The following is a 27183-nucleotide window of genomic DNA, read 5'->3' on the forward strand; positions in this document are numbered from 1 at the left end:
TACTTTTTTACGGTTTCGTGAATCTATGCGCAATAATCTTACTATAGTGTAAAGATACTTTTACCTTCTGCACGGGACTTTCTATAATTTGTGATTTAAAAGAAGGATGTGTTATAAAGCCAGACGCGATACGCGAGATACGGATGGAAATCAGAGGGAGATCCTAAGAGCGCATGGGAGATGTCCTCTGAATTTTTCGCGCACGTCCGTTAAATCGTCGCCGCACTTACGGGCGCTTCTCTCCGAAGTCTACGGGCCTTAAGCACCGTAATAAGAAGTCCCACCGTCACTCACGCGCGCGGGCTCACGAGCTCGTGTAACGACATTCCATCGAGGTTGCAACAAAGGAGAGAAGCCCACGGTAAAAATTCAGAAACAACTCTATATCGCCGGCATAAGTCACGGTAGCGCGGTATCGGGATCACAGGTAGGCTCGCGAGCAACCGAGCGTTCCGCGATGCGATCGACCTGCAACGAGTGCCGATCTGACTCTTACCGAGAACGAGGAGGAACGTCGTAACCGTAGCAGTACGTCGCGTAGCGGGGGAGGACGGAGAGAAAGATAAAAGGAAAGAGAGAAGGAGAGAGCGGACGAGCGTCGAACGACGTCGAGTCGCATCACGAAGAGACAATAGAAAGAAGACGCCTACTGTGGGGCTCTTGTTAGGCGGAGCTATTATCATTAATTAAACAGCGCTGGCGCGCTATCTCAGCTCGCGTCGTCGTCGTCTTCGTCGTCTCGCCGATGCCACGGTATTAAGACCGCGCGACACCGCGAGAAGACCTCCTCGAGTCGCAGCTCGTTATCGGAGAAATGTCGAGGGATCGATCATCGTCGTTTCCAGGCTGGACGTTAACTGGCTGGCTAAGATCTGCAGCTTAGGAGCAATTCGCGCCGTGATCTCGGTCGCGTGCCTCTCGCTCGTGGCGTGGATGAAAGCGAGGTAAACGCGTGAACGCAGCAACGACGCATCGTAAACGCGCTCGATCGTCGCACTTACGATCATCGCTTGTTGCGAAATTTTAGTGCAATCGCCTCGTGCGATCACGGAGAATTTAATAGCAGCCGTTATAACTCGTCCGGTGGTCCAAATTGCGATAGTTGTTAGGGAAAATGAAACATCCTTGCGAAGTTGCCTCTTTCCTACCCTGAAAATTTCCTTCCACGGCTTCTCAGCTAATTAGGAATGTTACAGGTTAATTCTCCTCGCTCTTAAACGGTCACGATTACACGCGCCTACCTTCGATCGGCTCCTGATTAAATCCGGAATCAATTATTCCGGTGTTTGCGTGAGCACGGATACGCGCACAATGCAGCGCGATACGCCCGAGGCGACTTTGAGTCCAGCCGCTGGACTATGGCGAGCCTAAAAAAAGTGACCAAAATTTCATTCGGATAATAGCACGGAAGAATATTTTCTATTGTAATATGCAGCTCTTCTTATAGCTTTTTCTACAATTTCACGATAGTTGTATAATTACAGTAAAATTATTTGAATCTTTTAAATATAGAGTTTCTGTACAATTAATTCTATTTGAAGGTATTTCGAAAATCGTTAATTTTGTTACACATCCAAGAGTAAAATATCTGTTAATTTCTTTCATTATTTTAAGACGAAGACGAAAAAGATTTGCTTTAAAGAAAATAAAGAGCAAACCTTTCGTTCAAAGAACTAAACCTTGGTTTTTGCGATCGAAACATTTGTTCGCCCATATCTAAACGATAATTTAGTTAAACCAAGCAGGCCTCTCAGTGCGCTGCTTAACGCGACGCAAAGACGTCTCGCGACACAGGCGAAATTGGGCGAGAACGTCGCGGGGATATTCCTCCGTGGCGCTCTCGCGACACGACTAGCGATTATTCGTTCCGCGTTTTCGCGTTCCGGGGTGCGGATAAGAGCGGAATGCTTCGCGAACGGCCTAACGCCCGGTTCTTAAGGCGCGCCGCGTCAAAATATCGCGCACAAAAGCATCTCGTTCCGCGTGCCACGAGAGCGCCGTCGCCGATCGGCACGCGCAGCTGCCGATTATGCAAACCAGTTCGAATAATTAAAAATCACCGCCGCGGCACGAGAAGTACGGTAAAGGGCCGCTTGCGCGCGCGAGAGAGTCACGGCGATTTTATTCGTCCCCGCCGTCTCTCTCGCTCGCGCGAGCCGGATCGCGCTCCCGATTCGCACGAGCGCGCGATCGCACTCCTCTCGCGGAAATTCCACGTGCCGCCCGCGGTACCCCCTCCGATACTCAGCCGGAGGTTGTTTACGAGGCGAGGTATTACTCTCGAATTGTTGTCCCGCGAGACCACTTCCCACAGAGCCGGCGATTAAGCGCTCTATCGGGGGCTACCAGGAAGCGGTAGACCACTTCCACGGATTCGCCGCCGCTCGTGCCGCCTTAATCCAACACACACCCTGATCCTCCGTCGTATATTTTAGGTCGGTGCGCGCACGTTATCGCGATCGAACGAACTTAAACTCGGTGTTGCGGACTGCTGCGTTTGTACCGATATATAGGAATCGCGGAGAAATGTGTGCGGCTCAGGGACGATTATGAAAACCTGTGACGCACGTGTGTGTTGAATCTTTTAGCTATTTCCACTCTTGTCTTTTGCGTACGCGAAACTTTACGCCCGCTCGATATTTACCCGACGTTCGGTACGCGCAAACAAATTAGCGTCAATTTAAGATTTATTCTCGTGTGAGTAAGAATATGTGATCTTCAAGGTTACGGTTCCACGGACCTGGAAAACCGGGAAAAATTGTGGGAATTAAAATTGGTCGGGGAAAATCTGAAAGTGTCGAGATAAGATATAGAAAAATCTAGAATCTCGAACTTTGCTCACAATTCCCTTAAATGCTTTTCATTCTAAAGACTTATAATTTTTTTAAATATCGTATGTGTAAGCGAGCCTCATTTTCATATAAAATTATATATTCTTGCCTATATATGAGAATATAAGTCTTGGATTGATACTGATTTTTTATTCTACATGTATTCGCCAACGTCAGTCTACATTCTCGTATCGCGCGGCGTGCAGCACCGACTCGGGGCACCGTAGTCGTTTACTTCCGCGGATACGATGTGTATGTGTATGTTCTGCGCTCGAGCCGACGTGCACCTTCCACGGCGAACTTTACGTTTATATGCACCCGTCCGCGACGGTATCCGGATAACAACACAAGCCAACCACACGTCGCCGAATCGTGATCCTAGGAGACCCGAAGTCGATGTCGCGTCCCCCATCAAAGCCAGAAGTTCTCGACTTCGTGAGGTCGAACGCTTCTTGCACGCGAGCTGACATTTATAAAGGATGAGATGCCGTTCCCGTATCGTAGCCGCTGGTTCCGCCTTCGTTTCCTCGTTCAGGGACCACACTAAGCGCGCTGGATCGTAAGGTATTCGAGATACAACGTATTCCGGCTCGCGTACAGCGCAAACATCGCAACGGCTCCACGCTGATGATCCCATCTTTCGATTTTTCGTGAACATTTAAATATGAGCTTGCGAAAGAAATATTCATTATTTCGGTAAATAAGTAATGTGTCATGTGCCAGTGAATGGCGACAAATTTGGATTACAATTAAATATTAATACAATTAAATATTAATTAAATTAAATTTCAATCTCGATTTCGGTGGACATTCAATCTAAATTAAATATTTTATACTACCATCTTGTTCTAGCTAGCCTCTCCCTACTTAAAATGTCTAGGAAAGATATATAGTTATGCTCTATTTATGCATTCTTCGAAAATGAAACGCGCAAAAACTTTGCATTCTATTTGTCACGACAGAAACAGAATTTTTAACGGAGCGGCTAGATGGATAGCCAGTCAATTTCCCCACCTACAAATACCTGGTTATTCAGCAAATCAAATATGTAGAAATTATGCGCTAATTATGCGCTCTTATATCCAGGTAATTCCCAGTTTTGCAACCTTTAAGGGATTCCTCTCTTGACGCGAAAAACATAATCGCAATAGAATTTTTAAAAATGAAGAAAATCGTTAAATTAATTATATATGATGAAATCTACGATTATGCGTTTATATATATTCAAGTAATTTCGATTATTTTGCTGCAAGCATTAAGAAGTTTCTCTCTGTGGCTATTTCATATTTTCATTCTGATCAACTCTGAAAAAGGTATGATTTATACGTTCTTAAATATGTAATGTGATTGTATAAGAGGAAATCTCATAGGCGTTGAAATTTACATAGCTAATGAGCAAATAGAGGTTCGCTTAATTTATTCTATGGCAGCGTCGTGCCAATTTGAAATGATTGAAGCATACCGATTTTATGATCTGTCCGAACATCGGCGCACATCGGCGGCTTGAGTCACGCACATGTGCGTGCATAAAGTGAGTGAAAATTCAACTTCGTCGATCGACAGTCCGGCAATGTCCGCATCGCGAGAGTTCATCGCGCTTCGGGACTCGCCACCGGCAGCAAGTAGCGCGACTTTGTGGCAGACCGGTTGCACTCTCGGCGGGTCTTTAAAGCACCGCTTCGGCCGATGGAAAACACTTGTTAGCGCGCTCGGCAAGCGAATAAAGTGGTGCCTGTCCGAACTAAATGTAGATACATCTTTTATACACGCTATCGCCAGCATCGCGATCGAGTTCTCTTTTGCTCTCTTTTGTCCTCTCCTCGTCTTCCGCGCGGCTTCCTCGACACACACACACACACACACTCTCTCTCTCTCTCTCTCTCTCTCTCTCTCTCTCTCTCTCTCTCTCTCGCCGTGTGTTTTGCTGACTGCTGGTATATGACTTGTGATCAGGACTTCGTGACACCAAAAACTCATACACACTTCTGAATTTTTCGTACACGAGCGAATATCGGACGCTTTTATAGTACACACACACCCGAGTCGAAATTTCAGACCCAATATCGACCTGAATTTTCTAACATCTGTAGATTCTAGAGGATCAATGTAAGTTTAATTTATGTGAACACTTTAGTCCTATTTAGCGCTTCTAAATAGGGAAACATACAAAATGCTATTTGTAAGTTTTAAGAGGATGACTATAGGCTGCAGACTCTCTAAGTAGACTTTACATGGAATATTGAGGTTAAAAATAGAGCTACAATTTCAGCTGGGAAAGTTAAATAGAATCAAACGACGTTCATATGGGCTACAGGTTATGAAAGTACACGTTAAATCGAATTTTTCGATCGAAAGTAGGATCAAAATTTCAACTCGGGCACGTTTGAAAGAGGAATCCAGGTCCAACAAACACATTTAACGAATAAAAGGGGAACAAAGGCTGCAGAGAGCGACTTCAGTATATAACGATATTCCGAAGTCGGGTGATATTTAAAAAGTTGAGTTCACTTGCGCGCGAGAAATCTCTGCACAACTGCGACATCGTTTTCCAGATAATAACAATAAAGTCACAATTAATGGCAAGATATCGGAAAGATATCGACGAATGTTGATTATGAACGATTTTCTTTGAAAGACACAAAAAATCGCCTCGACCGTCTGCGAAGCAGCCATCACCAGCGGGTTCGTGTCTGTCGGTGCTGGCGACCGCGGAAAATTATGAAATTATCGCGATAAGTGCCAGAACAGGAACCGCGATCGCTATACGTCTTTCCGCGATGCAAGTCACGTAAAAAAAAGAGAGAGAGAGAGAGAGAGAAAACGGGGAAAAACGAGAGAAGCGCAAGAACTAGTTCGTTGGCGGAAGAACTGAGTGGACAGAACGAGCTGCGCGACGGCGCCGCTGCTGCGCCGCGCCGCTCCGCCGCTAATTAGTACCGTACGAGTTAATTATGCCACGAAGCAAGACAATATTGTCTATCTTCTATCTGGCGCTACGAGCGTGCGCGCCCGCTCGGCCTGTTAATAACAGGTAGTCGCAGATTTGCTTAACTAGAGAGTGCTACAGGTGTTCGCAAAAGCGTGTTAGCGGTGTTTCAGCGCGACGCTCGGCAAGCCCCGAGTCATTGATTAGGGAATTAAAGGTCAGGCATAATTTATGTCGCGGCACTTTCACGCCGTCGATGAGGAGAGCAGCTCGTTTCGCCGCCGAACGACGAAAAATACGGCTAATGGACGTGGGAAGACGACGAGTGTAGGAATTTACGGCATGGGCGCGCGCGTTAATGAACAGGACGACAGTGCGCGTAATATAATAAATAAATGTGAAATCCTCGATGGCGGGAACAAATTGCGAGTGAAACGTCTCCGTGGCACGACGGACGTTTACTTTTATCGTTATCTTTTCACCCTATCTATCCCTTATGGCTTTTTACCGCCGCGACTCGCGTGTTTCAATTATAAATCGAGCGCGCGGAATTAACTCGATGCTCGCGTCCAACAGCTCGTCGGGTTTTTCAGACTGCATGTTTTCCACGATGCATGATAGAATATAAAAATATATAATGAAATATTTACACACAATATTTTTTGAAACACAACGAGAATAAAAAGGATCGAATAGGAACACCTGAGCATAAAGTGCTATGTAAATTAATATGATATTCTGCATCGAATACGAATAATAAATAAATATATGTTCATACTTTTTGATCCTTGATATATTTTATATTAACACGTTATAAATATAGGTGATGATAAAAAATATATCTTTTTATTTGAATTTATTCAGACAATGTGTACAATAGATTCGTTAGATTTGTCAAATAAAATTGCCTAAAATACTCATCCAGTTTCGCGGCGCTGGTAATATTTACGAAAATAAAGTATTTTCCGCTTAATATACACCGAGAATCTTCTGCGAGTGGAAGTTCAACAGAAAAAGGACGAATCTCTCGCGATTATCTGACATATGTGCGCGAAACCGTATGTTCCCCTCTCGATTGTACAGAAGAATTCGATAGAATTAATATGCAACGTATGTAGGCGAGCGCTGCACTATTAAAGTGGGATCTACCGAAAAACATGGATCCACAGACAGACGCGGGAATCCGTTGTCGGTGCATGAAATCTCAAAGAATACTACGTCATAGGAAACTCTCGCGTTACAACGTTAATACTGTATATAATGTCGCTAATTACGGACGATCATGGTGGAAAATTGCATTCGAAGCGAGTCAGTGTTTTTTTAGATTTTTCGGCGACTTTTTTTACGGTTTCGCGTAATGGGAGGGAGGCGTCGATCGCACCCGGCCATTTGCGCGAACAATGGGGCGACGAGAAAGAGAGAGAGAGAGAGAGAGAGAGAGCCTGCGTTCGCGGATGTATCGCCCGCGATTTCCCGGCGGACATCGCGCGTAATTAGAAGCGCGGGTACCGAGACGAGGAGCGAACAATGGACGGCTCTTTTCGCATGCGACTAAATACGTCAGCGCCACGGTAATTGGCCGACAATTACCAGCCGTAGAATCTCGCAGCAACGTCGAGATAGTAGCCAAGTAGCACGCAAATATGGGAGCGAAACTTTATCTCGTGCGATTTATTTCGGCGAGCCTCTGACGCCGTTGCAGCTGCGTTGCGCCTTCAAACTGCGCTTTCAAACGTCGAAAAGCAGAAATGGAATGTCGAGAAGCGACGACGAGGCGAGGTGAAGGTTATTACACACAGAGGAAAGGGTTTCTTAGGATTTGATATTGTGTTTGTTTGACTTTGGATTTGCTTGGTATAATATATAAGTTACTTAATATAATAAAACCGATGAGATTTCATTTCCATGCTCAGGTTGGGCCTGGAAGAAAGTTCCTTTCTATCCAGATGGTATTTCCATCTCCCTTTTCCTTTCACGGGAGAAGCTTCCGCGGACGGAAGCCGCTCGCCTGCTTTTCGTAAAAACGGCGCGGCGTCTTCCTCGGCACCCCGCAAGAAGGCGGAACGCTGCCTTTTTCGCGCTTAGCCCTGAACACCGTGACACGTGCGGTAGTACTTTAACGGCGCTTCGGCTCCGATATCGACAAGAAAGCCGTACGAGGCGAGATCCGGCGATGAGATACACGTAGCGGGGCGGCGTTTCCCGCTGCGTCGTAGTTGCTCGTCGCTCGGTGGAGAGACACGAGAGGAGAGGCGAGGAGCGCGCCGCACCGCCATCGTACCTCGTTCCTTTTGCAATAAACCGCCCCTCCCCCACCTCCTCTACCTCTGGCCCCTCTCCGCCGTCCCGTGCCGGTAACAGGAGAGAGAGAGGCTCATAGAAAATTCTATTATTCTATTCTTATCATCGCGCTGACGCGTGCTGGTGCCCGGTATCGACGGACGGATACATAATGCAACGTGAGTTTCCGAGCTTGCGAGCGCGCACCTTACCGGATGCGGCCGCCACTGAGCTTGCATACTGAGCACAGCCAGGCCCCCGGTACGCGAGGAGCCCTCCTACAAAACGTGCTGGCTCGTCGTGACGACTCGCCGCCGCCGCCGTTCGCTCGCTCCTTAACGTGGCCGAACGTGCCCGCGCGACGTTGATCGAAGAGAGGGTAGGCTCGACGTCTTTACGAATACCGACAGCGTCGCCGTGGGTACGGCGAGATTTCCGCACGGCCCCCACGTAGGTAGAAGATACATCGCGCCGCCCGTGGAACGCTCGCGGGCTCTCGTCTTTTCTCCTCGGATTTCTTCCGTTCGTTGTGCGTACGGGTTCCTTTTGCCGCCTATTAGGTCGTCGTTGCCCAGAGGAAAAGGTTTCTTTCGGTTTGATGGAGTTTCTTTAATTGAAACAAAAGAGCGTGTCAAACACGCGTGCAAGTCCAAAGAAACTTTTTCCCTGCGCGGGGAAAAAATGATATGGTGTTTGTAAATGTGATACCATAACTGTACATCGTATTCTAAATTAATTATCAGACCAGGACCATTTTGATATGAAGCGTTACTATAGTGCTGATGATAATCAGTATGTGGATATTACTAATATTATTTTTGTGGTTAAAACAAAAAAGACCGTATTGTTGAGGCGGAAAATAACTGTAATTTTTCTCAGTGCATCTTCTGCAATTGTTGCACATTTTTACCGGGACGAGTCGCAAAAATATGCAGGTTACACTTTTACCCAGACAACACCATTGTCTGAAGTACGACTTAGAGACATCTGAAAGACATCTAAAACAAGTAAGATGTCTTTTAGACATTTTTTCTCGCTTAAGCAGAAAAAGAACGTATCTAATCGCGCTAATTCCGAGGATTCATCCAACATCTGTCTCTCCATCGGGTCAAGAGATCTCGCTGATTGTATCGGTAATCGCAATCAGAGAGAACTTCCAAGTTGTCTCGCGAGAGTGATTTATGTCCGCGCGTGGGTTCTTTACTGATCCGCGATTTGTTCAGCGTTGCGGGGTCCAAAATTCGCCGGAGAGCACGGGAATACGTTTGATAGAGTCTCGTTTTTCGTTTGAAAAAAGCAACGCACTAGGCGACCGGTGCGAACGTGCCGCGAGTTTCGCGAGAATTGTACACTCCCTCTCTCTTTCCCCTCCTCCCTCATAACTATCCGTGAATGCACAATGAGCTGGTCGAGTTCGTGCCATTTTGGGTCAAGACAATGGGCCGGCATTTGCATATGGCACCACTCGCCTTAATTGCGACCGCGAACGGTAGTGTGACCGACGATCTGCCGCATGGCGCGCGCACGCACGTGGAGGGACGCGAAACGGCCACGTGCTCCTCGCGAAACTCGTTTGCCGTTGTGTTCGGCTATATGTTCATCCGTATAAATCCGGCCCCGCTACTAACTGCTCTTCGAAACGCGTGTTGAGCTAAATGCTTGTTAACGAAACTCGCACCGCGCCGGGGAAAGCGCGGGAATGATTTCGAAGCGCGCTTCTAATTGCGGAGCTGCAAATATCGGAATACGAAAGGTAAAGGAAAAGAACACACAAAGATAAAAATACAAAGTAGGAAGTACAAAGATAAAGCTTTGTGTTCATTCGGTGAAGTCTATGAAAATATCTAACGTGTAAAATCTGCGGAATAAGATGTCCTATAAAATTTTCTAAAATATAAGTCTAAAGCGAACTCATTCAGCGAACCATTTTCCGATCACACAGATTACGGTTGTATTAAATTGAAATGCCGGAAACGAGCAATTATCCGACGAGACTTTTTGCACTGCGATATACGTCAAGATAAATTAGTTCTTTCCCGTCATCGTTCATGCTCGATAGTATTGGTCAAATATTCCGGAAACTCCGCTTCTGTTAACCGGCACTAACAAGTAGATTTATATGTTGATCTATACTTGATTTACACTCGTCTTCGACAGAAACGAACTCCGCGATAATCTATCAAACTATTATTATCGCTATCTATTAAACTAAGACGCACATCAGTATATCTTATTAATCATATCTACTACTAATGCGGATAAACTATTACAATGTATGACGTAAGGAAAAAACACGACTTCACGCAAGTCATCTTACGAATAATATATCAGTTGCGAAACATTTGAAAAGTTTAAAGCGAGAAAAATAAGATCAATGTCTCAGCATACCAAGAAATTAATGCAATCGATGTTTTGCTCGACGTTGTAAACAGTGTTTTCACGAGAGCTGCGTTCGTATTACATTAATATCGCGATGTCGGCGATAACATGTAGAATTGATGCGCAAAGTTCTAGAAAATTAGACGCGCAAGAATCTCGTCGGAAAGAAGGAATTAGTTATCCATGTAATACAACTAATATTTAGTTACCAGACTTAGTTTTTAGCTGTGGGAGCCAAAAAACTAGGTGCAGGAACGAAAGAATTAGCCGAATTAACTAAGTTCCGGTTGTATTATACGGACAATAAATTCTTGCCTGTGGCAGCTAATTCTTTCTTTCCGCGTTTGCCGGAAGAAAGCAAACGAATCGCTTCGCAAAACATCGTACATACGGATAAGACTCATGTACATATGGAAATGGAGCGGTATCGCGCGCGATCACGTGCTAATTTCGGCGCATTGCAGGGCCGAAAATACGTGCCGAAATCGAAGTCGGCGTATTATCGCGTTATTGCATTTGTGTCGGGTGCAACGTCCGACTTTCGCGCTCGAGCGATTTAAATTTAGCCGACAATGACATTTCGCTTTATACTGCCTTTCCAATATTATAACCGACAGTTGTGCGAGCGATACACGAAGCACTCACACACCCCGTCGTGTTTCTTTCAATATATATCGGAATAACACCCAAAAAGGGAAAAAAATATGCTACACGCAGATAGAAACGATAAATCAACGACGTCACGGGTTACGGATCCGTAGATCCGCGGATAACCGCAGAAAAAAAAAGAGAAGAAAAAATATTTTGACGCGGAAAATACTCGTGTACGTGTATTATTCATCTTCGTAGTCAGGCGCGAGTAACTATCGCGAGTGAAATGCACGCACTGTAAGCGTAATAACGTTTTGATTGAAAATATTAATTGCCGAGTGCATCGAGTGGAAAGTTCTTAACGCGCACTCGCGCGCGCGCGCGCGCAATTTATTCGCACGCCGTGCGTGTCGTGTGTAACGGAGAACCTATGCGAGGGAAGTTTGAAATGTTAATGCCTGCCTGCCGGGCATTTTGGTTGGAATATAAGGAGGAAAAACTATTGGAGAATTACACGAAAACAATATGACGCAGGCAGAAATTCCCTCGATGATTATCACCACCGTTCCGCGATCGCAGCCCGCGGCGATCCGTCGACTTTTCCTTTGCTCGCACCCGACGCGGTTTGCCGGTTAATTTGCAAAAAAAAAAAAAAAAGAAAAAACGTCCGACGAGAATTTCCTTGTGAATCATCCGGCGTACAAATATTGCGTGTCTTTGTACTCGCACAGCGCACTCACGTGGTACCTCCTTCCTGTGCAAACTCGCGCGATAAGGAATACGTCGATACAATTAAAAAGTTGCCCGAGCAAATCGCAGGTAATTTCCTGCGGTTATATGTTTTGCCACGTGTCCCGCATATTCCGCTCGCGATATTCTAAACGAGCGATTACGTGACACTTGCAGAAATATCGCGATTATTGTGGGGACGTTCCTCGCTAGAACGAGACACCTACGACCTCCGCGACTGCACTCCACAAAATTAATTCACGCAATGCGTATCATATATATTTTACTATTAAAATAATTATATTAAACACAAAGTAATTACGTTGAAAAAAATTAAAATAATTGTATTAAAAGTAATTATGCAAAAAGGAATTACATTATTCTATTGAGAGGTAATTATATGCACTCTATCTAATAAAAGCGTAACCGACATAACTTTTAACAATCATAAACCACTGTAAAAAAAATGAAAATTACTAATCCTTAAATACATCGTTCTTTAGCGAACGTCGGACAATAACTGGGATCCTCTGTGTAACGCGTCGTAGGGGAAGAAACCTACCTGCTCGTTCAAACATTTCTGATGTAACGATTTTCAAACGGAAGTTTGCCCGATCATTCTCTTATTAGGCGGGCTGTATTTAATATATTAAAATGCTATAAATTTACTAATTTACCAATGCAGTATGTTTATGCCATTAAATAACATTTTTAATAATAATTATGTTGACTAATAATTATACCGTTAAATAGCAAATAGTAAACATACTACTTTACACTTTGTGGAGTATAAAAAATTAATCCGACAACCGCGCACGATGTAATCTCGCTTGGATACAGTATCGACGTGCTTGAAAAGGAGAACTCCAATGATTGAAACATTGTACGACGAGAGCGCGAATACGCCGAGACTCGGTAAATTCGAGGAAAAGAGAACGGAAGAAAATATCCCCTCGCGAAAGCGATTCCAATCGAGAGGAGCTGTTTAAGAGCGTTGCTTTCGTTGACATCATCGCCGGCTGGATTGTAGATTCGCGCTCCGATCTGGTTCAGAGATCGCGCGGTCGCGTTAAATCAGACACGAGACGCGCAAGATGAACATCTGTGGAGCGCGCGGTGCGAAGGTTGCGCAAAACGCGCGCTCTTATCAGCCCGAGACAGATTGAGAGCGGAAAAAACTCATCGCTCCATTTCTGCAAAATTCCGCAGCTGCACTCGAGCCGCGTAATTATTCGCGCACTCGATCGCGCGTATCTCGCGACGGGGAAAAAAGGTGCCGTTTAGCAGCATATGCCGCGTATTAACAAATCGCCGACGGCGGCGCAATTGATTTTTCCCCGGGAGGGGGTGGAAAAACACGGACAAAATGCGCGATTACGATGGAAAAGCGCTGTTTAATTCAACATCCGTAAAATCGACGGTATTTGAGAGCCGCGCGGAATAAATTGTTGTCGCACAATTATTCCCACCGATCCCTTCCGACCTGCATTTTTATCCCCCTCTTTGAAAAGACAGGATATCGCCGGAATTTTGAAAAAACGAATAAAATTGGAAAGAACGAACTGTCGCGTACACCGTTCGTTCAGAATCGCCGACTCGCCGCGCAAATCCCAACCGTTCCGACACCTCGTCCTTTCGCGGTCGTAACTCTTTTTTGCACCGGACGCATTTTGCGCGATTTCAGTTTCCCAGAGGGGAAGGGGGGGGGGCCACATTCCTTGCCTGAAAGTCGCGCGCTCGTCCAAACTCGTTATAGTAAGCTTTGAGAACCGCTGGGCACGGTGATTGTTGGCTTTGCTTTTTCCCCTCCTCCCGTTTCCATCCCCCTCTTCCTCCGCTCCTCTCCTCTCCTCATGATAGTATTACACAGCTCACCCCGCGCGAGCGAGCGAGCGAACGAACGCGCGCCGTTGTATTTCATTGTTGTGAACGCATGCAAATTGCGATCCCGGTGCCGGGGCCGAGTATCAATTCTAACAGAATTAATTCGAGTGCAGTCATTGTTTTTTGCGCGTCACAAAAAACCCCTCTATACGCGCGGGCAGCATCGCGTTTTGCCCCCGCTACGAACAATATCCGGTTCATACGAATGGTTGCGCGTCCCTTCTCGACCCCGGGCCGCCTGCCCGCGACGGTCGACTCCCCGTTTAGAAATTGGACCGAATGGGCCGTGGGCTCGATATAACGTCGGCAATCGATCATTTTATTGGTAATTATCGTCAACGTTTCGTCAGAGCGCGTTGTCAGTGCGCGGCCCGGCAGCGTGAAAAAAAAAAGGATTGAGTAATACAGCGTCGCTAATTCGTAGAAACTGAATGGCCGTGTTACATCATGCGCGCACACGCGGTTAGCTGCCAGCGAACCAGCTTCGCTTTCGGTAACAAATGGCCGAAAATAGCGCGACTACCGGGGAACGAAAAATGCGGGTGTGCGCGCACACGGCGCCCTCGAAGGGGTCGTCGTTTAGCACGCGACGAATGCGTGTAACACGTGTAAATGTGAGTCGAAGGAAAGAGACGCGCCGAAGCTGCCGTACATTCCACGAAGAAAGCCATTTTTTATAAAATAATAATAAAATAAAAATAAAGTAATGATAGAATTGGATCGTTGCGAAATGGGATGATGGATTTCTATATAGTTGACCGCATGGAAATTTCTCGCGATTCTCCCGAATTTTGATATTTGTGTTACAGAAGGACGACTTCAGCACCATCTGTTCAACATTGCATAAATACATTCCTGAAAAGGACACTCCGTACATCTTAGACATCGACCTCGACTTCTTCAGCACCAAAAACCCGTTCAAGAATCTTCACGAACGCGTGGACCTCTACGAGAAACTGGCTCCCCTATTTACGTACAAGCGACCGGAATCGAACGATCCTGAGGTGAGTCTCTCAATTTTGAAGCTATATAAACGGTACGATCGTCATTGGTGAAGCGTCACGGCGCGTTTTTCGGATACGATTGAAAGCATCCGGTGGAGCGTTTACGAGAGCGGAACTCACAATTCCTGAACTATTAGGCTGTTGCAAATGTCTGATGATTACAAAGTAATTCGTGAACATCAGTCGAATATGCCTGAGACTCAACATAACTACAATATTAGGCCACTAATGAATGCTTCATAAAATGAGACACGGTCAACTCTACATTTTTAAAAGTTACAAAAAGTGAAATTATAACTTTATCGTAGCACAGTTGATCAGTGGCATTGTTAAAAATTCTTTGTTTATCTTTCAAATTAGACGGAATTTGTGCATGATTAATGTAGAATCCAAATTTTCACTCTGACATTTTCGCACATTGTCCCAGACAGCTAATTAAACCTCTTTATCAGTTTTGACTCACTCACAAAGGATGACGTCATTCGCGAGACCGGGATAATTTGAGGAAATTATACCCGGTGTGGACTTTCGTGACTGTACTCCTTCAAAATTATGAAGAATGACTAACGTGTTATCATATCAGCAGGCTCGGAAGAGCGAGCACAGAAACGACATATATTGTTTTGTATCAAACCAACCGTAATGATTCCGATTAAACTTCTGCGTGGTTAAGCGGATCTATCGTTTGGAAAAAGTGTCCCATCTAAATCAGAATTGCACGTTGAAAAAATAATTACTTAAACATTTATTTGCAGGATATAAGATTTATTTCGCGGAAATAAAATTTTAGTTTAAGAAAAATTTTTTAGTTGCGCAATAAAAGATTTATTGCAGCTCAAATATTTTTCTTAATCCAAAATTTGATTTCTGTGAAATAAGCCGTATATCCCATAAATTAATTTTTGAGCTGATTTTTTCTCAGTGCGCGGCCAGTTCCGTCTAATTTTTTCGCTTGTTTAAATATTTGAAATATCCCGACCTTCTCTCTCTTTCTCCGTACTATAATAAGAAATTATACGCGAGACCGTTGTCGAATGTCAAGCCTCTCGGTTTGCGATCGCAGTCATATCGAATTCGAGTCGACGGAAGCGTCACGGAACAGACGTCGAATATCGCGGAGGTCCGATCGAGGATGAGAGGAGAGGCAAGAGATCGGGTAGATCGCGAGCCGAATCGACGGGCGGCTTCAGGCACGGCGGAATTTCGCGTGCCGGCGGAGAGAGGGAGGAGGAGGATGGGTGGGCGCTACCGGCAACGAGCGGAAGATTTGCGAATAATTAGGTGGACCGACAATAGCCGCGGCCGGGCCGGATACACAATGTGGCCTGCCACCAGCGGGATAATAGACAGAGAAGAACGACTCTATGGGGTTTTAGGATTCGACGGACATAATGGCACTGGCCTATTGTCTACGTAGCTGCAGACTGCCAACATCCGCCTCCGGGGTCGACCATGTCGGCTCATCTGCATACCAGCTTACAACCCTTCGGCCGTTTAGTCCCGAGCATCGAAAACGCCAATTCTGCCCCCTTCCTCTCTCCGCTGCCGCCGCACCGTCCGCCGATGAATCTCGATCGCGCGGCCGCATTATATAGGGCTACGCGTATGTCGGCTCGGCGCGTTGCTCCGGCGAAATGACGTCTCGAGATTAATGAAAGGTCCAGAGCGACGCGCGGCGACACGTTCCGAACGACGAACTGCTGCCGCTGCTACGAAAGAGTGAAAATCGCGCGGTCGCGGTTGGCTCGAGATAGTTTTTCGCGTCACCGCAGGCGCACACGTTTTGCGTCGGAGCCGCTCGCTCGAATCCGCTTGGAATTATTTCATCAACGGATGCGTTATCGAAACGAGTCGCCGTCGGATATTCTCAGCGGCAATATTCGTTAAGCGTGATGGAACGGGGCAAAGGGGGGGAGGAGCCAGTCATCGATCGGTAGAGTATATTCTCGGGGTCTTCTCTCGCTTTACAATTCCGGATCGCTCGTAAATAATGCGCGGGGCGAGATCGGGACTGTGTGTTGATAGCAGATAAATATAGATTTATACTCGGCTAACGGGTTAACACTGCAGGCACGCGCGAATTCTTTCGCCATTGCCGAACGGTGCATAGGGAGAACACGGGCGCGTTTTAGACCGCGTAGTTTCTGCTTTAAATTCCGCGTAGGAGTCACCGCCGGCTCGATTCGCGCATACCGATACGCACGCACCGTCGTCGTGCGCCTCTCGCTACTTGAATAATATATAAACTGCCCGTTCTCCCGTCGCCGCCTTTCCCGGAAATTCGAAGTGAAGAAGAAAGAAAGAGAGGGAGAGGGAGGGAGAGAGAGAGAATAACCGTTAATTATTAACCCGCGGGAAAGCGCGTCCTCGCGAAATAGCTGCCGCAAACGAGGCACGAGGTTTGGTTTGCCAAAGCCGTAATATTGTAATCGCCGAATCGGGTAAACTCGGCGAATAGCTAATCGCGATTGTAGCCGTATTTACTTAATTACCGGATTATGGTAACTAACATCACGCGTTGAATGTATAACAAATTTCGCCGCTGAAATGGAAATGTTAATTGCCCCGCCATTGACCGGCCGTTTTGAGTAACAACAGTATGTCATTTGAATGCATTAATAAATTAGAATACCGCGGATTTTGATTACGTCTGGTGCACCGCGGATATGTTTATTAAATGTTTAAATCGTTGAGGAAAAAAATAGAAAGTATAACGGAAAAACACGTGTGACACTTTGGAAAATAATTCGCGAACAGAATTTCTTATTACCTATATTTTTTCTGGTTAGAACTACATTTGGGTCGTAAGAATCAGAAATTCTGTTTTCTTCACCCAGTACGCATCTGGTTATTCCCTTTCTGGTTAATGCAATCAGATTTTTCCCCGTGTAGTGAAGTAAATGTATAAGAACGTAATTTCGCTTGATAAATACTAAATTTATGAGCGGCCCCTTGAATTGCGCCACTGAAAATACGGCACTAATGGGTAAAATGCGTCTTTAAATGTAGTAGTGATGAGAGCAGTCGAGAATACAAACGTTCACGAACGACTTTCTCGCGCGTATTCTGCGGTATTTCCCTTTTATTTTCTTAACATTCGTCGTCATTTGCGCTCGGATCTCTCGAAATGCGGGCTGCACGATCGTTCTGCATGCGCAACAGTGTAAACCATTTCTGCATAATAGCGAAGTTCCGCTTTGCATATCTCCAATTGACGAAAAGACTCCGACCTGGCGGCCCGGGCCGTCCGCAATTTCTCATGTAGCTCCGCGCGTCTGCATGCATCTTGCATATCATTTGAAAAACATCAGAGTTATCCTCCGCACTCGAAATCGCCGATTTCAAGGTCGAACGGCCTAACCGTGGGATCTCCGGCAAGGTGCGCGTACCCTTGAACGTGGAGTCGCGCGCAGTCGGGCCGCAGCATCTGGAATTGCTTACCGTTATGTTAATGTTGCGAATCGGGCACCGTTTAAATGCGCGCGCCGGTTAAACATACGAGACTTCTCCGGCCGCCGCATGCACCGTAATAACGAAACCGTCTGTAACGGATAAGCCGGCCAGCTTTCGTCACCACCGATACGACAGCGAAATGTCGTGCGAAAGAGAACAGACGATGCGACTTATCGCTGTGTCACCGGCATGAAAAATATGCAATTTCCCAAAAAGATTCCTGCGATCCTTCGATCAGTTGTTCAAGAAGTTGTTCAAGAAGTTCATGCGAAAGTAGCGCGAAGAGGGATACCGGTGAGAATACGGTCGGCATGACAAGAGCGTAAAGTTACGTCTGTAAACATTTTTCGAACGACAATTAGACAACGCGTTTTCTCTCTTTACGACAAGATATTTTTTTCTCCTATATACATACACGTACATATATTATATCGTTATATATATATATATATATATATATATATACACACACATGTGTACACAAACACAGATCCGATGATTTCGATTTAATGTATGCGGGTCAGACGGTGCTACCTGTCTTACCCTGAGAACCCGGCGGTGCATTGTGATTGTAATCGCCGGCTGCAGGTCACCCCGTGGCCTAACCGGGGTCAGGGTCATTCCTGAATTATTTAAATTACGCAACCTACGTTCCTTCCTCCAGGCTCGTACGCATGCACCGCTCGCGCCACCGTCCACAGTAGCATTTCGTGAAGTATAATAATTAAGAGACGATAAATTAAGAAGAAAAGGAGAGAGAAAGAGAGAGGTCGACCGCTCTGAGAAAGCGACAGGTTATGTCTACTGTTAAAATGCGTCTTTTGTTGTTTTGACGATTGATGTCGATCTGATTTAAAGTCCACGCGCTGCTGAAAGAACGTTTTATTTTTCGACTCGAGTTCTCGATTGATTTCCGGTGAGCGAACGCTTAAAGCAAACGTCGAAAGAACATTTAGAAGTGAGTTTAATTCTACGTTATACACTGTCCTGAAAATTAAAAAATTTAACGTATTAAACCTCTGAAGGTGTGTGTGTGTGTGTGTGTGTGTGGTGTGATAGTTCCCTTAAAGTTTCAAGAGTGCAAATAGTATTAAACTTCCAAAGTTTCGTTCGCCAAATTTTTTAATAGCCGCGTAACTTTACGGAATAAAGTTACTCAATTTAATCTCGCACGCGTATACGAAGTTTAGAAGCGGCGAGCTGAGATTCAACTTGAGGGTTGACGACACGGTGGCGATCGAAGCGCTTAGGGAAACGCGGACTTTCCGTCGGATTCCCGTCGTTGATTCCGCCCAAAGTTTAAGAGTATCAAAACGTGCGACAATGGATGAAACGCGCAATGATAGGAGTTGCTGGGAGCGAGTACTTCGAAATATCAGGTGAATGAAAAGGTCCGGCTCGACTCTCGACGGGAAACATCGCGTATCATGCGGACGAAAATGTTCCGCTGTCGGAACGTTGAGCGAATAATAATAGGCAACGACGGCTATTATTCGCGGTTGATAAGTAATTTATCCCCATTGAATGAAACTGTAATCGCGTTCAGAAGTTAATTGAAAATTAATCCGGAGTGAATTTTAACGAAAAAATCGAGGCAGATATATGAACGTAATACGCGCGAACGAGCGTGTATGTCGAGAAACGCGTTCACGCCCAACTTGCCGCGGATCGATTCGCGCGTTACGATCTGACGACGGATGGACGGACGGTTTCCTTCGTTTCAATTCATCGGCACGTAACATCGCACGGAGCCTTGAGCGGCGGTGGTCCGCGACTCCTTTCTCAGGATCTCCGGTCGCTCGCGCGCTCGATGTCCCACTGGGATCCCTGCGAAAGGAGAAATGACACGAGCGGGGGGTCCAGTATGCAAAGCGGGGCCCGTTTCCCGGTCGCCCCGAATATTGATGTATAGCCGAGTATGTAGATGAGCGTGAGAATGCAGCTCGTGCCGGATGGTGGCGCGAATAGGCGAACCGGAAGTAAGCCAGTTCCCCCTCCCCGCTCTCCCCCCCGGCCATTCGGTAGCTCTCTCGGGTGCTCTCGCGGCGCATTCGTTCCTTCTTCGAAGGCGCGTGCTGTCGTTCTCTTTGATTTTTCCGAAGGACCACGTTGCTAAATGCGGTGATATCGAGATATAATCGACAAATTCTTCCGTCTGAGAAGAAGGTACGTAAAGTCGGAATTCAAAGTTCAACGGAGGTTTGTCACACGTGTTTCCCCGCAACGCCGATTGGTTACCTTCGCCGAGCGTTGCTGTGAGAGCAGCTGTCGTGTATTTTTCGACGTTTCAAGATTGCTTCGAAATAATTTATCTCAATATTAGCATGAAAGAAGTGTTTAAATCGAGTCATTTCTGAATATTATATGTGTGTTTCTTCTTCTTCTTTTTCTTCTTCTTCTTCTTCTTCTCTCTCTCTCTCTTAGCTATTGGTAGGGATTAAGGGCACGCGATGTTCTGGTTGATTATAAAAAAGTCCGGAAGTGCGATGTCACATCAAAATTATCTCTTTGTCGGGAAAGAGAGAGAGAGAGAGAGAGAGAGAGAGAGAGAGAGAGAGAGAGAGAGAGAGAGAGACGTGAGCGCAAATTTTAATGAACATTTCCGCTGCAAATGGTAGCGTCGCTATAATGTACAATTTGCCGCGGTCGTTTGTGCTGTACGATCAAGCAAAAATGTATCTTGTTTAACAACGCGCGAGATCGACTCGCTCGAAATTGGCACTCGTGGTTTCAAAAGCGGATGCGAGGGGGAGGGGGGCGTATCGTCGGCATTTGTTGTATTCAGCTCGTTCTACCAATTTCGCTACAATTTATTGGGTTGATCTAGTTGTTTGAGTAGAATAACCACAAAACACTCTGATAGAATAATACGTGGTTTACCGATGTGCATGTGAGTGAATACGCGCGTGTGTGTGTGTGTGTGTGTGTGTATGCATGTATGTATGTCGTATTGTTATATCCAACAGGTTAGATTAGCTGCGGGAACAATATTACAAAATATTGTTCGATAACACGATAAACACAATTCTACGAAAAAGGAATTTGTTCGATCTTTACATAAATATTTTGTTTCTATATTTGTGACGCGCCCGTATCTTATAATATGAAAAGAGAGTTTCATTGTTTCGCTGTTGCAAAAGTTACAAGCAGCTTGTTACTTTCCATTGACTATGATCGTAGTTCGCACGTGTCTTCAAATATTTTGTCGTTGAATATTTGGCAATTACGATGTTAATTATCGATTGACTTTGCCGAAACATCGAGCTCGTTTGATCGATCGCGAAACGTAGACCGATGGGGCTAGTCTGCGGCGGGAAAAAAATTTAAAGAGCAATAACGCCACACCTTTGGCAAGATTTCATCGTCTTCCTTCCCTTATTTTCTCATCTATTTTTCTCTCAGCATCGCTCTCTCAGTCTCTCTCTCTCTCTCTCCCTCCCTCTCACTTTCTCTCGCTCTCACGGCAGCCGTCCGCCGTTGAAATATCTGTTTAAACCTGCACGAAGTACGAGAACGGGACGGGAGATAAACAACGAGGAATTAAATATACAATAAAGTACGGAGTCCGGACAGCGAAAGGGCGTGGTGGGGTGGCGAGGTGGGAAAAGAGGGAAACTCCTTTACCAGCTACGCGCGCCATTCCGCCTCGCGCACCCTCTCGCGTGCTCCAACCCTCGGCCACCCGCATAAATAAATCCAATTGGCTCAAATAAAATGTACGAAACGAAGTCGCGCCAATGGCCGGGGTATATTTTATTTTCTCTCATTTTCTCTCCATCTCGCGGCACTTTCGTCTTCTCTCTCTCTCTCTCTCTTTTTCTTCCCCGCCCACTCGCGTCATCCCTTTTCGTTCGTACGTAGTGTTCTTTTACTCTCTCGTTTTGCTCTCTCCTTCCCTGTCTCTCTTTCTCTCTCTTCCTCCCTCGTGCACCTCTATACTGCGACGACGGTAGGATAATTCAATCTCGACTTTTCACGGATTTCCCATCAAAGGAGACACACCGGTTACGAGCCGGGAGATTTCTCTTTCTCGGCGCGTCTACAGTTGCTCCGACTTTTTGGATTGAAACCAGCCTTATCTCTTATTCGTTTTCACCAACTCCGACCTTCCCCGCGTACTTTGCACGTCTCCACGCGGTGTATATGTATTTCAATTTGTGCCAATATTTCGCGTAATATTCTGAATATTGTAGTTATTATGTTTGTAAATAATGATACATTTATATAATATATAATGAAAATCGTTACTACAATTGTTATTATAATTTTACCGTCCTAAATTCAGTAACAATTGGAATACGGAAATGACAGCATGTTACAATAAATGAAACATTAATTATTATGACCTATTCCATATGTAATACATATAATTGTATCTTTTTTCACACGTTAACGTATTAAAAAATATTATACGTTATTATAAAAATATTACTTCTCACTGCATTAATCTATTCAGGTCTGATTCGACATAAGCCAAAGGGTTGTTGAGATTACATTTACAATACATTATCGATTTCATGACAATACATAACAATAGAATGTTTCATGTAAAGCGCGCCTCTTTATCGACAATGCATTATATTTCGTTGATGTACGAAGCCATATCGACTACACGACATTTAATTAATCCATGATGTAGAATGATGTATTAATTATATAACTATTGTATTTAAATAAATTATTAATGTACCGGTCACATTATATGCTTAAGTATCACACATGCGCGCACGCACATACATGCACATAAATTTAAGTCCAAATCGATTTACTATCTGATGATGTTATCGAGGTAAAAAATGCAAAAGAAATTTATACACCTTCAACATTTGATTCTGTTGACACTCAGCTTAACAGAACCGTTATAAGTAACGGGAAATATTTGATATATATTCGTGATTGTTTCAGTTCTATAAGTTTTGAACAAAAATTTAATTTTGGATTTATATGTCAATTTCCGCGGATATCTTTTTGTTACTACGTTATCTATAATAGACATATTACGAAACTTAATGTAAACATCTACTGACTTCCGTTAATGACTGTTAGCGCACGAGAATGCTGGCCCTCCATTCCACGCGGATCAGAACACGTGCAACGGTTTCTTCATTAACGAGGCTCTCGGTCTGAGTGGAAGGAGGCGAATTTCGTTGGGGCAGGTCACTTTCGTAATTACCTCCTCTCACGGAAGTCCCAGGGTGCTCGAACTTCGGTCTCGGTGGCAGTGGCGACCCTCCTCAAGGTCGCCTCTCATCCCCCGCAATTAAGCCCTCCGACAATTAGATCGATAAACGCAAGGAGGCGCCCTTTAACGCTCTCTCTCTCTCTCTCTCTCTCTTCTGCTGGAGCATTATGCGTTCCATGTAATAGCGCTCTCTTCTCTTCACTGTCACTCTCCCTCCTCCATTTCTCTCCGTCTCTCTCATTCGCATTCCATCGACGTTAATGAATCGTGGAAATTATGGCACGTTGTTAAAATCGGAATAGGATCTTCTTAATAACGTTACCCGCGTGTCACGTGTAATCTTTGATTAAGCGAAACATATCTAACGTTAATTGCTGACCCGCGATCTCCTTCCGGAAATGAGATGCTCAGAAGAAACTTGCACGCAAAGAGAAATGCGAGAGTTCATTTACGCTTCGCTTAATCCTGATATTTCGATTAAGATGTCTAGATTGTATCAGAGCACGCATACATTAATTTCTAATAATAATAGCGCTGATAAATTTTCTTTGGTAATAGACAATTTCAAAAATAATTTTCACAAAAACGGAACAAAAAATTGCCTCATTCTTTTTAGCTTTGTGATTTCATTTATGAATCACGGTTAATACGAGTACGCTTAATACGGAAGTACGAGTTAATTTTTTTTGTCGCAGTGCATCGTTGCATCGCGTATATCTCAAAATTTACCGGTTATATTAATAAACGACAAGTTTGCTTAGAACGGCCGCACGTATGTCGGATTTATACTTAATCAACGCTGTATGTCGAATTAACAGTCAACACGTCCGACCTGGCCGCAATTATTTCGAAAAGCGTATTCTATCTGTACAAACGGACTTGACCGCAGAACGTCGCTAGGATTCCGTAAATATCGGGGGTTGTCCAACGTTGGACGGGAGGGTTAGCTTCGCGCCCGGTGGCAACCCCTGGAAAAGCAGATAAGAACCAACATCGCCATCTATCGTGAGTGATAAGAACGAGGGTTTTCTTCGCAGTTTCCGGAGAAGCCGCAACCCCGTCGGGTGACGTGACGAGCGACCCCGACGCCATGCGTCCAAGATGGCCGCGGATCGTTAAACGGTCACGCGCAAGCTCCCCGGGGGATAGTGGGATAAAGAGGGTTGGTTTAGGAGTGTCCTTGCTCCTTAATAGGGTCGAAGAGTAGTTACGATCCTCGGATGCTCGCACAACTCGGCTATCGAACTCTTTTCACTCGGCGTTGGACACTTAACGCGCGCGACGTGTCACAGCTAAGTTGTACTTCACTCTCTCTTTCTCTCTCTCTCTCTTTGACCTTGTTCGTTGCTGTTAATTATAGCGTTTCATGCATCGCCGCCAAGTTTTACCGAGCAGTTCTCTTTTCCGATGTAGCGACGTTCGCGAAGTATCGCTAAGTCGATTCTAAAATTAAATCGGTTATCAATAATTATGTATTATCCTATTATATCCACATTACAACTACACGGAGAAACAAATTTGGTTGTGAATTGATGCGACAATGAACGAATCAAATGCATTTTGGTCGAATAAAACAGAATTTCCGATTGTAAGAACCTAGTTTGGTTCGTACAGAAAAAAATTGTCTTAAATCAATGATGATGACAGACATTCTCATATATAAACAAGAATATCGTAATATTCTTCGAAGGTATTTAGTGTTGGATTGAGCGCAAGCAATATTTGCACCGATACAAATTCAATCAAATTAAAATTAAAAATCTTCCGTGAAGATTATGATATTTTTGCTTGTACACGAGAATATCTATCATTGATTTAAGACTAATTTTTTATCCGTGTGAAAACCAGAAACTCCCTTCAACTAAGGCGCGTTTAGTTCGTTCATTGTCGAGATTAACTCAATCAAACTTTCGTCCTCGTGTATATGTAACTAATTTTAATACGATTATATCATCACACGATATCATATATATTATCGAAATAATCGGCGAAGAATTTCGAAAGAGAGCAAAATGTTATATTGAAGAGGTATATTTTACATTTTCTCTTCAAAATCGCCACGGTTAATTCTTTCGACGACTGTCGAGTACTATAATACGCTACTAAATTATAGTATATTACGGTACACACATACACACATATCCCCCCGTGCGCACGCTTTAGAGTAAAGAGTAAAGCTCCTCGTAAAGCCAAATGTCCGGTTCCGACAATACCACGGTTTCGGTTATCGATCACATCGAGCACCGCGAACGGTGTGCGTGATCGATAAATTACAGTGCGAACGCGAAATTCCTCGACGTCAACGGCCGGCGTTCAGTGAACACTTCATGAGCGCGGCGAAAGGTCGTCGTCCTTTCGTCGAACAATTGCGGAAAGGACAGTGGTCATTACTTTTAAAGAGGCGTAAAGCGCAATGGGCGCATACGGTCGCGGTGGCGTGTTTGCACTTTTCAGTACGAGGCTCGTTACCCCCGCGGCATTGTACACATACATCCTACTTGCCTCTCTTGCGCCGATACGCGCGCGCGCGCGTACTTGCGTATTAAGCGAAACGTGCGTTTCCACGGCGACTCGTCGTCCTCGCACATGTTAGATGACGTTACGCGTATTGACGTGTCACGCGCTCGACACCATATGATGCGTCGGAAGTCGCAACAACGCGACGGAGAGACAGAGAGACTTTCCGCTGAGTCGCGCGCGCGTGTTGCGCACGGCGATCTTCGCGCGGCGATGCGTAAAAGTGCGCGCGTGCATCTCGATTCGGCCGTTGGCGGGATCGCTGACCGACAATGATCCCCGGCACGTCTCGCGCACGAGCGGAGAAGTCTCAATTTGTTTGCTCAGTCGCGAGACCAGAAATATCGAATATTCGCTCGTAATATAATGTGTCTTCCTATGTTTCTTTCTTTTTTTTAATTAACATATTTATCTTCGTGTGAAATATTTCACGATTAAGAGGAGGAGAAACACCAAAAATCGACGTACCATTTTGTTCTTGGGCACTAAAGTCTTGTTGAAAGTGTGAAACTAAAATTTATACGAAGCGGCAACACTATCGTAACAAATATATGATGGTCTTGTGAAAATTATTACATTACTTCTTGCAAATAATTATTTTTTAAGATGTTCGAGGACTGACGCTTCTAGAAACTCAGTCTTAAAACTGACATCCACGATACCTGCAGGAAGTTATCAAAGATATCAAATAAAAGCACTGAAATTACATTATTTTGTGCATTTATTACATTACATTTGTTGCATATTATCTTCCGTATCTTTCAAAATTTTCAAAATTTTACGATGTACATTATTCCTTTATTATGTGGGAAGCAATCTCCCGATTTCTTCCCGACCACTTCAAACAAACAAGAAACGAGATAAACGGAGGAACATTTATTAAACAGGATTTCGTACTTTACAGCTGAGGAACAGTAGCGTATGCCGGTATTACTATACCTGTGTAAGTTTTAGTGCTTTTCTCCTATGACATGTGTCTATTTGAAATTAACAACGACTCGTGTCCCCGATTAACAGACAGCTCGTCCTGTCGTACCGCGAATATTCTAAATATCGAGTTTACTGCACTCGTCGAAAGTAATTTACGGTCGTGCGTATTCTTACTTATGGCACACAAGATGTCTCAAGGAAAGAGTCACATGCTTTTCTTCTTCGGATTTATTAAAGATAGCGGCACACTTTTTACCAGATTTTTTTTTTTTTTTTATTAAAGGCCAGTCGGGCAGTGAGTTGTTTGAAAGCAAACGACGCCACATAATGCAAATGCTCACCGTCACGACGCGAATAACGGCGTTTCTCTTTACGTCGCGCGTCGCCGGCATTTTTCCGCGTTTGGTACGCATCGGTTATCTCTCTCTCTCTCTCTTTCATTAGCGAATAAAATTTCACGACGCTGCGCATCCGAAA

At 44.9% G+C, this 27183-nt stretch overlaps 1 protein-coding gene across 1 annotated transcript in view; it reads left to right on the forward strand.

Moving 5' to 3' along the window:
* The window catches only part of LOC106745830 (UPF0489 protein C5orf22 homolog), a 717157-nt gene that overhangs the window by 455955 nt on the left and 234019 nt on the right, over nt 1–27183 (forward strand). Inside the window, exon 5 of the mRNA XM_014621793.1 lies at nt 14430–14624. Within this exon, the coding sequence (XP_014477279.1) occupies nt 14430–14624 (195 nt within the window). The remainder of the gene's footprint in view (nt 1–14429; nt 14625–27183) is intronic.

This window comes from Dinoponera quadriceps, unplaced genomic scaffold (assembly GCF_001313825.1).
Source record: "Dinoponera quadriceps isolate SergipeBrazil2010 unplaced genomic scaffold, ASM131382v1 scaffold120, whole genome shotgun sequence".
Taxonomy (NCBI): domain Eukaryota; kingdom Metazoa; phylum Arthropoda; class Insecta; order Hymenoptera; family Formicidae; genus Dinoponera; species Dinoponera quadriceps.